Source organism: Uloborus diversus, chromosome 8 (assembly GCF_026930045.1).
Source record: "Uloborus diversus isolate 005 chromosome 8, Udiv.v.3.1, whole genome shotgun sequence".
Taxonomy (NCBI): Eukaryota; Metazoa; Arthropoda; class Arachnida; order Araneae; family Uloboridae; genus Uloborus; species Uloborus diversus.
In genome coordinates this window covers 144629210-144642616 of record NC_072738.1, presented here as the reverse complement: position 1 = coordinate 144642616, position 13407 = coordinate 144629210, and the positions used below count along the sequence as shown (strand labels likewise).

The following is a 13407-nucleotide window of genomic DNA, read 5'->3' as shown; positions in this document are numbered from 1 at the left end:
GGTGTTTTGCCCACGCCGTGCTTCAGCTTGTATCTAAGCTAGAGACGGGTCAATAACCTTATTGAACTTGTTACTGTAACTCTGACATAAATTTTTCAATTGTTCTGAGAATTTAATTGTTTACTATTCTGTGCATTGTCTTCCTATCCACCAATTTTCATCTCAATCGGATCACTCCTTCTTGGTGCGTTGATTTTTTTTGTTATAGAGTGTATATTTATGTATAGACAGCAACAGATAAACATCATTCATATTGACTTACATGAAGTTTTTGATAAACAAATTGCTCTATGCTGAAAAAATGGAGTACTAGTGATCTAAAATGGAAGTTTTTTTTTTTTTTTTTTTTTTAAATACAACATTTGCACATGCACACAACATACAGTTCAGTACCAAAATGGTTTTATATATGAACAAAATATTTTTGACTCTGGTTCAAGCTGTTATTTGACTCATATATATAAAGAGAATAAAATACTTTATACAAGACAAAAAGATGTTGGGTGTAATTTTTTTTTTCTATATTTGATTGTAGAAAGAAAATTTAGCAAAGCGGAGTGATTTAAGGACAAGTACAGTAAGAAAATTCAAGAAAAAATTAGCAGTACATATATAGTAATATTAACTATTAATGTGAAGAGTACCATTTTTTTGTGAAAGCAATGGAAATTTGTATGAATATCTCGTAACCTTAAGCTTTTCAACAAATCAATCATAAAGCAGAAAGTAAGAAAACAATTGTGAGAAAGCTGATTGGCAATGATCAAGCAAGATTCACTGTGCTGCTATTTTCCTTATGAGATTGAAATTAACTGCTGTTAGTTGCAATCCTCCCCCCCCCCCCCGCCCAAAAATGTTCTTGACAACAAAGAAGTTTATAAGTGGGGTTCATACTTGAGTCCAAAAGAAGTCTTTCAGTTTGAATCAAAGAAATATTTTCGTCAGAGTGCAATTTCTCAGTACTAATTTATGCTTCAGACACTTGGACAGAAACAATCAAAACTGTACAAAAGCTTCAAACAACACTGAGATGATGGAAACTGCAAGCTAGGATTGACCTCCAAGTAAGATACATGGATTAGGGGGGGGGGGGAACCAAATTTAGTGATCTGGTCATTTTGTCAAAAGATATAATGACATGTGACCACTCAAGTCCTACTCTAGATATCGAGAGATCAAAAAAAAAAAAAAAAAAAAGATGAGCCCACTATAATCCTCTGAAATTCTATAATAATACGTAAATTTTTTGCAATGAGATACCAGTGATGAAAGTGCTAGTTTTAAAAAATGCTAAACCACACATGGATTGAACTTTGCTGCAATAAGAACATGCAGAGTAAGAGTTAGATACATAAACAAGGATGTTATTAAATGCATTTGAAATACTTTTACAGGAAAATAATAAAATTGAATCAAAAAACTACCAATGATTTATATTATAACAAAATAAAGGAAAAAAATAAATTCGTGGAATAAAAGACCAGATTTAAGATAGAACAGGCTATAACTTTCAGAAGAATAGAAATGCTTGCATATGCAAAAGGATTGGAATCTCTAAACTAGTGTGTCATTTTCGGCAACACACCTGTTCAACATTGGAGTGCTTCCAAAACAAATTCCTTTTTCACTTATATGATTTTAAAATGATAAAACTTCTTTTAAACTACAAGAAATCTGTTTAAAAGTTATTCCCCTACCCCTCTATATTTTTGGTCATGACTTCTTAATGGATTTAGATCAATCTAAAAAACAGCCGGAAAGCGTGGGGGGGGGGGGGGGGGACAGATTTCCATGAAAATGTGGAAGACTTTCATGCTTGAAATACTTTAAATTTCAATTAATTTTCATAACTTTATCTTTAGATTTCATGCATTTTAAATTAAAAAAATGCATAAAGTAGCTTCTGGAAGAAAATATAAATGTTTCATAAAAGTTAAAAGGTATTAAGCAGATTATAACCTTTTCTCCGTCTTCTAGCAATCTCAGAATATTTTGATTTTCAGGACTGCTTTCAGTACTTCTTGGTTCTTGATCTCCTGAGCCATCACCTATGATTTCAGTAGCATCCTGGTCATCATCCCAGTCATTAGAGCGGTTAGCTGGTGACTTGGACAATAAGCAAGCTGTACGCAGACCTTGAAAACCTGAAACACGAATAAAAGAATTAAAGAACATTGCTCAGATTATCTAGAAAGTAAAGTTAAGGCAAGAAGTAGTATTCCAACCAGTTTAGTTTAGAGAGAAAGACTCCAGGTTTCAGTAAATTGTACCAGGGCACAGGGTTTCTATTAGATGAAAAATTGTGGGTTAAAAAATCTTGCCCTCTGTAGAAATTAGAGTAAGATTTTTTTAGAAATCTAATTATTCAACAGACGTGACAAAATTGCAAGATGTCCGGCATCAAAATATTTTTTCGAGTGAGATTTCTTTTAAAAGTGCGCAATTGGTGCAAGTCAACGCTCTATCGGAAACCAATGCCAGGGCGCTGGATTTTGGGCATTTGTCCAGTAAATAAAACAAATAAATATAAACAATATTGTACATTACAAAGTCAAAACCTGTACACAAAGGTCTGAAGAGGTTTTGTAAACAAAATAGCAAACAATGCACTAATTTCTATATCTCCAACTGGGTCAAGAGCAGTACACATCAGTGTCAGGGTTAGAAGGTTCCTGGTTCAGAACCACGTGCTGGTAAATACCCGAGTATCTGCAGAGAAAGTATTTGCTAACTCTGTATGTCTGCAAGTCCTCTGTCAGCCTCTTATCCCTCTTCACGCAGCATTTTCTGTATGATAACCCTGAGGGGTCATGTTGGGTAGAAAAGTATGATGGAGAAAATTACTTATTGCCTGAGTCCCATCTCTGGTAAGGAAACAACCAGCAATCTGAAGATTTGAAGCTAAATGGCAAGTTGTTGGGAAAAAGTACTAGGGTTAACTATCAAAACAGTTAAAATTTCAATTTTTAAAACAGTCTATTTTTTCCTGACTACTTTAGAATTAGAGGTGCAACATTGATGTTTCAAAACATCAATGTAAGAAATTAAAACATCGATGGTATTGATACGTCGACCAAAAAAAACATTGATGCTTTCAAACATTGATGTTTTAAAACATCGATCGTTTTATTAATATATAACATACATTTTTGAATATTCTACACAGCAAACTTGCATACATGATAATCTCTAACAAAAGTTTATTAGTGGATCAGTGAATTTTTTTGGCATTGCATTAATTTGTTGAATTATAGCTATTACTATTTCAGAAATTTCTAAGTAAAGCCAATAATAAATTATGAAAACATTTTTGATTTAAGCAATGCGAAAGAATAGGTACCTGACGAATATACTGAAAATACTGAACCTCAAATCATGAATACAACTTAATAGGAATAATTTCACAACATAAATGTGAAAATGAGATATGCATTTGAGAACTATAGGGCTTCAGTACTTCTTTTGTCAGACATTAATTCCTTTTGTGTATAGTATAAGAGGTATGACATTGATATTAATATTTCCGAGAGTTCAATGTTTTTGGTTCAATTTATAGATACCATCGGGGTTTTTTTCTTCCATTTTGAAAATCGATGTTTTGAAACATTGACGTTTTTCAATCGATGTCACTTTTCCGTGAGGAATTATACTATAATTTTCAATTAAAACACAAAAACATCAACATAAAAAAGACATCGAACACAAAACATTGATGTTCCAAAAACATCAAAAGTAAAACATAGATGTTTTTATAAAAACATTGATGTTTCCCAAACATCAACATCAATGTCATACCCCATTTTAGAATGAAAATTTTAAATACCAAGGTTTTTTAAATGTCTCAAATGTTTTCTGACATTATAAGCAGAAGGACAAATATTCAGGGCATAAATTTTCAATAAATCATTGTTTCAAAACAGCAATAGTTTTGTGTAACAAAAAAATAATAACAATACTTTACCAATTTCTCGTTCTTCTGATGACTCTACATCTACAGTAATATCTACAGCTTCTAATGAGGCAGTATCTACAGATATGGTATCTTGTTCAACCATGTTTTCTGGTCGCCATCTCTTATAATATTCTTTACTGTCAAAGCTGGTGGCTACTTTATATTTCAGAGCTCTCTATAAAAATAAATTTTAAAAATTTGATTCCCTAAAACTAAACGACTGAGCGACAACAATTTCCTTTTTTTTCCTTCTTTGTAGAAAGTACAAATGTTTTTCTATGTTTTTCTAACTTGAAGTTAAAATTAGTAATGAATAAATAAAAAAATAAAAATAAACAGGAAATAAAATTAAATATTTAATAATTAATTCTACTATATAAAACAAAAACTTTTTGTTTCACCATGTGTACATACATACACGTATTATTATTTATAGTTACAAAAAAGGTTCAACAAGTAGAAATTCTGATACAGAGTGACAATTGTTTTTACCTAAACACTAGAAAATGGTTCATTAATATAATAATTTATCATAATAGATTTTGTGAAAACAAAATGCATTTAAAAAAAACACAATTAGATAGGAAAGCCATATTTACAATAATTTATTCTACTACAAGATTCAAGAAACGAAGTTCTTGAAACACTCGCACAGCATTTATAAAACAACTTTTAAAAATAGATACAGGTTCTATAGAAGTCTTGTTATATTTTTTAAAGTAAAGATAATTTTGCTATTGATTTACAGGTCAGAGAAATGTTTCACAAGTGTTCAATCCTTGTGTTCAGACTTAACATTTTGAACATTTACTAAATACCTTTCATATTTATTCCCAGATTCAGGGGATATATGCATATTTTAGCATAAGTGTGAAAGAAAATTTTAGCAGTTACTTTTGCTAGAATGTAGTAAAGCCATGGTGGCCTGATCGGTAATGTGTCAGATTTAAAACAGGTCCTGGGTTCGATGCCAGCTCGTAGAAGATCCTCCCTGTTCGTTAATGATGACTTAGGATACATTAACTATGCTCATTTTGAATCAATACCTCTGGGATCAGGGTATTGATTTGGGGTGCTGGATCAGAAGTTGCTCGGCTCCTGGTCAGGATCAAAAACTGCTGTCTTAACGGTTTCACCCAATGGGGTACACCATGCATAGTGGTACGTACGAGGGACCCTGGAGTGTAGTGTAGTGTTAGAATTTAGTCATACTTTTAGCAAAGTATTGTCACTTTGGGGAAAAAATGTTGTACAAACCATTTTTTGAAAAATGAAAAGCTTCACTGACTATAAGGATTTTAGAAGTTTCAATCAGTAAATTTCACAAAAAAAAATACACGTCGAAAACATTTTACTGCTACATACATTTTCACCTCCTTCAACTTCAGGTCTATAAGGATAGTGGATATAGAAGAGCTCATTCTTCACCATTTTCTTTCTCATCCTGCAAGGACCTAGAAAAATACAGTTGGTGCTGCACATAAATTTTATAAAGAACATAAAGTGTTGACTTATTGTGTTTTACTGTTTAAGACAAACTCGCCAAGTCTCAAGTATTTGCACACATATAGTCGGGGCAAATTTAACCTGACAGCATTATGAAGGCTATGCAGATTCTAATCACAGCATTACAATGCTGCCGTATTAGGTCTGGTAAAAGTCATTAAGTCTGTTAACAAAACTTGACAAATCATTACAATCAATCAGACTTTAGTCAGTTAACTCATGGTGTAAGCCAGTTATACAATGCAAAAGTTACATGAATAAATTTACTGTAAGAGTTAGCAGTCTGCATAATGATTTTTGCTATTTTTTATAGTGGTTTGCAAGTTTAAACTGATCAATGTCTCAAAACTGGAGTTTGAGACTTGACCTGAAGGCCGACAAATACGTACACAAACCTCAATGAATAACTAATTGTAACTATAAAGGGATATGAATAACTAGATAGTATATACAGGTCCTATTGGTAGTAAGCTTCAAAATGGTTTCAACATTCTGTTGATAAATTTTACTAACCTTCAGTCATATCAAGAGCCCACTTATCCAAACGTGAGCCGACTGGAGGACCCCATAAGGCACGTTCCCTGGTTAATTCAGCTTCAGTTTGTAACCACTCATTAAAAACATACTTCTGCAAATACTGTTTACTCTGAAAAGTCACAAAGCATGAAAGTAAGATTATAGTCTCCAAGGGAGCCCATATAGGGGGGCAAGAGGGGGGGGGGGTCTAGCCTCACCTTAGAAATTAGAATTTCCTTGTTTTTAATACTTTTTTCTTCGCAAAAATGTAAAAACATTTCTTCTCCAGCCATTAATGAATAATTTATTAAAGATGTCAAATTTTAGTGACTCTAATCTGTCCTGAAAATGGTTTCCATGGGGAAAATATCCTGCTAAACCATGATTAAAATATTTCAGCTCCCCCCCCTCTTAGAATTTTGCATATGGGCACCCATGATAGTCTGTAAAATATAAATACACATAATATTCTGCACATACTCAATTACTTATCAACGTGCAATATTTATTTTAGAATCATCTTTTCCAAGACATAAAACAGTAGTTCATTTTTGTAAGGATGCAGAAAAAGTGAGAGGGGCAGGGGCACCCCAAAATAACCGGAATAGCATTGTTGTGGGAATATGTGCTCTGAATTAAAATTTTTGGGAGAGAGAAATTTTCAGTTTGCCGAATGAAACTCCAAATTTTACCGAATGATAAAATATGAGAATACACTTATACGCCTGCATCTAATGAGAAGATACATAAAGCATCATTATAAAAGATTTTTTAAAATGTAATTTTGTAATGCTGTCTCCAAATTTGCCGAATCGCCAGACGAAATTTTCTGAATAAGGGAAATTTTTGGACCTAGCATCAAAACGCTCCCTAACCATGGGTCGAGCTTGTGTAGTATTCATTTCTGTCTCTATGCATGCATACAAAAATTCATTGGCAATTTAGTGTAACCTATGCTGTTTATCTGACATGTTCTGTTCATCTGAAGTGATGTTGTGTGTTTTTTACTTCCTTTTACAAAAAAGGAAGTATTGTATTCGCAAAAAAAATTTCACTTAAAAATTGACCTTAATTTCCATTTTGCTCACCCCCGAATGTATGTTGAGTTTTTTCTTCGACTCGACCACACGTGGATAAGTGCCTAAAAATGTATATACACGCAAAATATCCATTTTGACTATTCCCGAGTTAGTTACAACGAGTTTTCTCGTGACGTCTGTAAGTACCTATGTATGTGCGTATGTATGTCGCATAACTCAAGAACGGTATGTCCTAGAAAGTTGAAATTTGGTACCTAGACTCCTAGTGGGGTCTAGTTGTGCACCTCCCCTTTTTGGTTGCGTTCAGGTGTTTCTAAGGGAGTCTTTTGCCCCTTTTTGGAGGAAATCATTGTTAATTTCGATGTAAATTCAAGTGGTGTTACAATTTCGCGGACACTTGCGATATATTGCCAGTCTTTTGGTCGCCAAGTTTTTTCGCCAACTTGGCGACAAATTTGGCATTATACATATATAGATATTATCTGGTTTCAATTTCGCCACTGTTGGTGATATTTAGAGAGTAAACAATTGAATCACATTAAAATTACCAATAATGGGAAAATGACATTAAATTGGAGTAAAAGGAAGTCATGTGATGCACACATCAGCTCGCTTTTATGGCAAATTTATGTGCACAACATACAGCTGTGAAATTTTGCCTTCTACTCGTCAGTTTTCGTCAAAAAAGTACTCGATTAGTGATAGACAGGAGACTGGTTCTTCCACCACGATAATGAACCAGTATTCTCTATTAGCCAGTTTTCTGCCCCATGCACCTAACTCACTTGACCTGGCTCCTCACAACTTTTCTTAATCCATGAACGAAAAGGGGCATGAAGGAGGAGCTGATATCCATTCCTAAAGATGACTTAAAAAAAAAATTCTAACAGCGGAAGTACCAGAGGGAAAAATGTGGTAGCTGTAATGGAGAGTGTTTTCAAGAGGATAAGGTTGCCTTGTAAAAAAATTGAAAGTACCTAGACTTTAAAAAATAAGCCTATTCTTTTTGTAGCCTTCAACTGTAAGTATCTACGATCAAAGAGAAATTGAATGCATGTTTGTAAAGTAAGTGATAATTTTTTCGTTTTAAGGCTTAAAATGCATCTGAAAAATCTTAACAAAGATTCTATCTTGCTTTTTTATTATTCAACTTTTAATTCTACAAATTTCAACTTCAATTTTGAAAAGGATCACATCTGACTAAATGATAAAACATTTTAAAGTGCTAATTTATTTATATTATGCTGTCAAATGTTTATTAAAAAAATAGATTAAAATAATCCATAAAGTAGGTAATAAAGTAATTTTGTTTAAGAAAAAAAAACTCAAAGAATTATAAGCGCTTACTAGTTTTTACAAAGAAGTTTGAAAACCTTCAACTTTTATCACGAAGAAATAGAAAATTCAAAAATTAAAAGATCTACTACATAACAAAATACTTTACAGAAAAATATCTAATACATACTTGCTGATATTGCTTGAATTGGAATTCTACTAGGTCACGAACTACACAAACATGAGAAGATGTGTAAAGTTCTAAATCCTAGAATAGAAAAAAAAAAAAAAAAAATCAGAGCTGGTTCTTACAATAATCTACCTAATTTCATTATATTCCAGGACTTTACCTTATAAGTAATATTGCTAACAGGAGTACGAAAAGGTTGATCTTTCTTTATTTTTCGAGAGGCAAGACGGGATAATCCACCAGTAACTTTCTGCAATTTCTGATCATAAGAAAAAAGGAAAGTCATATCAAAAGAAACATAAATGGATACACAGAAAGTAACAATAATAATCTAGAAAAGAAGATTTGACCTTTAGAGAAGGATCACATAAATAAAACTAAATTCAAACAATCGTTAACTGATCAAGCTTATAATAGGTGAGAAAAAGCTTTGGTACATTGAATAAAAAACTTTATGTTCTCTAGATATTCCAAAGAAAGCTGAACATAGGGGTTGATTTTGTCATTGTTTTACTCGTAAAACTAGCATTGCACTGACACTTTAAAAAAGCAATGACTGTGCTTCAATTAACAGATGAATACAGCTACTTTGCATATGAACAATTGCTATGGTGCAATCAGGGTCGATCCTAGGATGTCGGTCGCCCACGTGCAAAGACCTAATGCGCTGCCCCTCTAGAGAATTTTGCATGAATTGACTAATACTTAACGTCCTTATTCATCCTCTTCAAATTATTGCACCAAGTTTGAACATGCACGAATAACCTTCAAAGTTGACGTCAAAAATCACAATTAAAGGAACTTTTTGGAAACTTTTGTGGAAAGTAATCTTGAGGTTCAATCCTGAAAATCTTTCAAAATTGAAACCAATTTTAAAGCTATTTTTGGTGACCTTGGCTTAGGAAGGGTCGCAGCATTTCCCGAAAATTATCTAAAGCTGAAGTTTTAAGCATGCTATTTTGAGAATCTTTGTTGACATTACGGAAGAGAGGGGGATTGGAACGCCTTTTGTCCAAATTTTTCGAAATTGAAGTGTAAGACAATATTTTAGCCTGTCTTTGGTGACAATAGAAGTTCCAGCGGCATTTCCTCGGAAATTTCTCGGCTGCGTAGTTTTAAATCGCATTTTTTGGCAGTGCCAAAGCCAGAAAATATTTTTACGGGGGCGCTCTTAAAACTTTCCTCATCTGAGAGGAGTTTCCAGTGGTTCTCTTCGAAAAAATGTAAATGTAATGTTCTGAAATTGTAGCCCTAAAGAACAGAGTCTCTGGTATTTATATGGGGAAGAACGGTCAGGGGGACTTCTCCTGAAATTTTTAGAAATTTAAAATTGATTTAATATTTTAGTTTTGAAAACAAGATTATAGGCACTATTTGTTGACGTTAGGGATGGGATTAAGTGGCTACCTCGGATCAATTTTTTGAAAACTAAAGTGAAATTGATCACCTCTCCACGCCAATGTTTTTGAAATTGAAGTTCCAGAAATGTAATTACAGACAAACTTTGATGCTGTTATGCATAGGGGGCTTTGGGGATCTCCCCCAAAAAAGTTCGATATTGAAGTCCTAAAAACAAAGTTTTTAAGCGACACTCAGTGATACTAGGGTGAGGGATTTAAATGTTCTCCATCATAAATTTTTCAAAGACATAGATTTTTGAGCAATCACGATTGCTTATTGCTTTCATTTTACTGTTTTTGGCGTGCTATCATTTTATTTCCCACCGGCGCCACCCTCTGCCAGCACCACCCGTCGGCCGGCCTCACGATGCTGCTCCTCTAACGAAAACCGTCTCCAGGTTGCGTCCTTATCCTACACGCATACATACACACACACGTGCCTGCGCACAGACACAAACATACACTCCTACACACGCACATACACACACTCATGCCTGCACACACACTCCTACACACACACGAACGCCTACACACACATGCGCGTACACACACAGCACTGCATACACAACACGCACACACATGAATACACACACACACACACCCGTGATTGCGAAAAACATAATTTGAATTCAAGATGCCAAAAATTCAAATGAATATAATTTTTTTTTTCTTTTTCATTTTCAGATTTCATACGGGAGCATTAGTTCATTTTATTTAAAGAGAACTGCATGTTAAGCGCATCCCCCAACTATCGTTTTAAAAATCCAGGGCCCTTCTTCACAAAAATTTCGAAATTCAAGTTCAAAAAATTCCTTCCATTCATTGGGCAATCTTTGATGACGTTTAAACCAGGACCAGAGTTTTGGCTGCTGCCCCCTAAAAACGCATCTAAAAGCTATAATTAGGAACTTCAGACATAAGGGAGACTAAATTGTTAGGCCAAGTTAAGATAGAAGGGGTGGATAAGACACCAAGATCGGGTTCTAAAGATTGGTGGTCCATTATGGGAATTGAAGGAGTGGTTCGAATAGGGGTTCAGAAACTAAAGGACTAAAAATGCAATTTAAAAAGCTATCTTTAGTCTTGTCAAGGAAATCATAGCTTCCTTTAAGATCTACACATTGGGGTCACAACTGAATTTGCCACCCTGGGTGCGGGCAAACCCATCTACTTGGTCTGAAAACTGGACAGTTCATTAGTGATTTTAACTATCTCCCGAAAAACGTTGAAGGAGGAATATTACAACATTTTACTTTGTTATTCATTAATATTTGACTCTCGGGAGAGTGGCAATTGTCCATTGTCTCCCCCTGCATCCACATTAGATGAGCACAGATTTCCTGTTTGAAATACTTGCGAATGTATCTTCAAAATAGACTTTTTTTACTAAAGTATGTCTATTTGTTTAAGATCTATATAAGATTGAGAGAAAGCAGTAGTCACCCTTGGTGCCCTTTACTACTTTAGGAGGGGGCAACTCCCCTCATTAGCCCTCCCCTGCATCCATGCCTGATTGTACAAAATTTTGAAACCAATTGAGCAAAGTGCAGACCAACACACTAAGCACTAACATTCTATTTTTCTTTTACTATGCTAACGGTAAATCGGCGCATATTCTGATTTAGAGATTATTTAAAATTTATCATAGTTATTCGACTTATTTTAAGTTTTTATTATGATAAATTCTTGAGATATGGATCTAATGCTTAATTAATAGAACTATATATGGCCTGCGGCCGCCCACGTGCAGTGCACACTCTGCACACCTGCTAGGATCAGCAATGGGTGCAATGGTACAAAGCAGACTGGCAGGAAAAATGAGAGGAAACAATGATTTTTCGCCAGAAATGTTCTTTGATGCTCTGGATATTTACAGGCCCTGATTAAGGGTAAGCCAGAGAAGCATGCGCTTTAAGGTCCCCTAGTTTGTGGGGGGGGGGCAAAAATTACAAAAATTCTTTTTTCATAATAAATGTTTTCATTTGTTTTGCACTATAAAATTTTCTACATATTTTTTTATTCCAGTGTAAGTTTAAAAATTAAATTGTCATGGCTGGCTCTGTTTTAACAGGGTTTATGTAGAATATATTACCGCTAATAGCGTTTATAACTTACATCCACCATGAAAATAACAATTTCTGTCTGTTGAGATCAGAAGACACTTATTTAAAAACAAATCTTTTATTGAAGATATTATAACATACATGAATTTCATATCTACGATCTTTGTTGCTAACCAAATTAACGGCATAACCTTCTAAAAGCCCAAAAAACATCTTGTTTCCTTAACTTATAAGGACAGAACATTTGCATAATTCAGTTCACGGTTTGCAGTGATACTTTTCACTTTAAAAATATATAATAAAATATGCAAATGTGCTTTCAAATGTACGTACGAAAAACAAATTAAAAAAATTCTAACAATCGGCCCCATCGGGCGTACATTCATTCTTTCTTAGTTCAAAAATAATATTTACAATATACTGAAGTTTTTCCTTTGATAAAGGTTTTGTTAAGAAATCTGCTAAATTATTTTACTACTGATATATCTTAAACTAAATAAATTTTCTTTGATCAGATCTCTTATGAATTGATATTTTATATCTATATGCTTAGTTTTAACATTTTCTGGTGAATTTTTAGAAAAATATATAGCAGATTGATTATCACAAAATTGTATAGGAATATTTAAATTTTTAACGACATTAATTTCTTTTAATACTCTCGAAAACCATACAAGTTCTTTAACACTTTCTGTTAGAGATACAAATTCAGATTCCATTGAACTAAGAGCGATTGATTTCCGTTTATTCGATTTCCAGTTAAATGGAATACCGGCAAAATAAACAATATGCCCACTTGTAGAATACCTATTCGTTAACTTATAACCCCAGTTTGCATCAGAATACGCAATTAAACTAGAATTGTTAACATTCGACAAATTAATTTTTAAACTTTTAGTATTAAACACATAATTCATGATATCTACAGTAACAGTCCAATGTTTAAATAAATATCCATTGCAAAATTGAGACATGACATTTACTGCAAAAGAAATATCGGGTCTGCTTCTCGCAGCTAGAAATGATAAACACCCAATCAAAGTTCTATACGGGTATTTTTTCATTACATCATTTTCCACAATTTCTTTCTCGTTAACCCTTTGAGGTAATTCAACACTGTTTTTGAAAGGTAAATTAACATGATTTCTTGGCAAATCTTTAAATTTTTCCATTAGTTTATTTATATAAGTTTCTCGATGCAAATAAATTTTATTGCCAATCTTTTCAAAATTTACACCCAGTAAAAATTTAATTTCCCCCAAATTTACGACGTCAAACTTACTTTTTAGTAATGCTATAATTTCATCAATTTTACTTTTACTTTTTCCAAATAATATTAAATCATCTACGTAAACCAACAAAACTATTTCATCTTTAAGTTTATAAGTACAATTACACCATTTCATTTTTTCAAACCCAAGTTTGAGTAAATTAGAGTCTAACTCCAAATTCCATTGTCTTCCGC

General features: G+C 33.4%; 1 protein-coding gene across 1 annotated transcript in view; it reads right to left on the bottom strand.

The window, feature by feature from the left end:
• The window catches only part of LOC129227227 (WD repeat and FYVE domain-containing protein 3-like), a 228147-nt gene that overhangs the window by 43241 nt on the left and 171499 nt on the right, over window positions 1-13407 (bottom strand). The window contains exons 42-47 of the mRNA XM_054861735.1: window positions 8640-8738; window positions 8480-8557; window positions 5972-6104; window positions 5318-5406; window positions 3962-4127; window positions 1960-2144 (exon numbers count right to left, since the gene is read on the bottom strand). Coding sequence (XP_054717710.1) covers window positions 1960-2144; window positions 3962-4127; window positions 5318-5406; window positions 5972-6104; window positions 8480-8557; window positions 8640-8738 — 750 coding nt within the window. The remainder of the gene's footprint in view (window positions 1-1959; window positions 2145-3961; window positions 4128-5317; window positions 5407-5971; window positions 6105-8479; window positions 8558-8639; window positions 8739-13407) is intronic.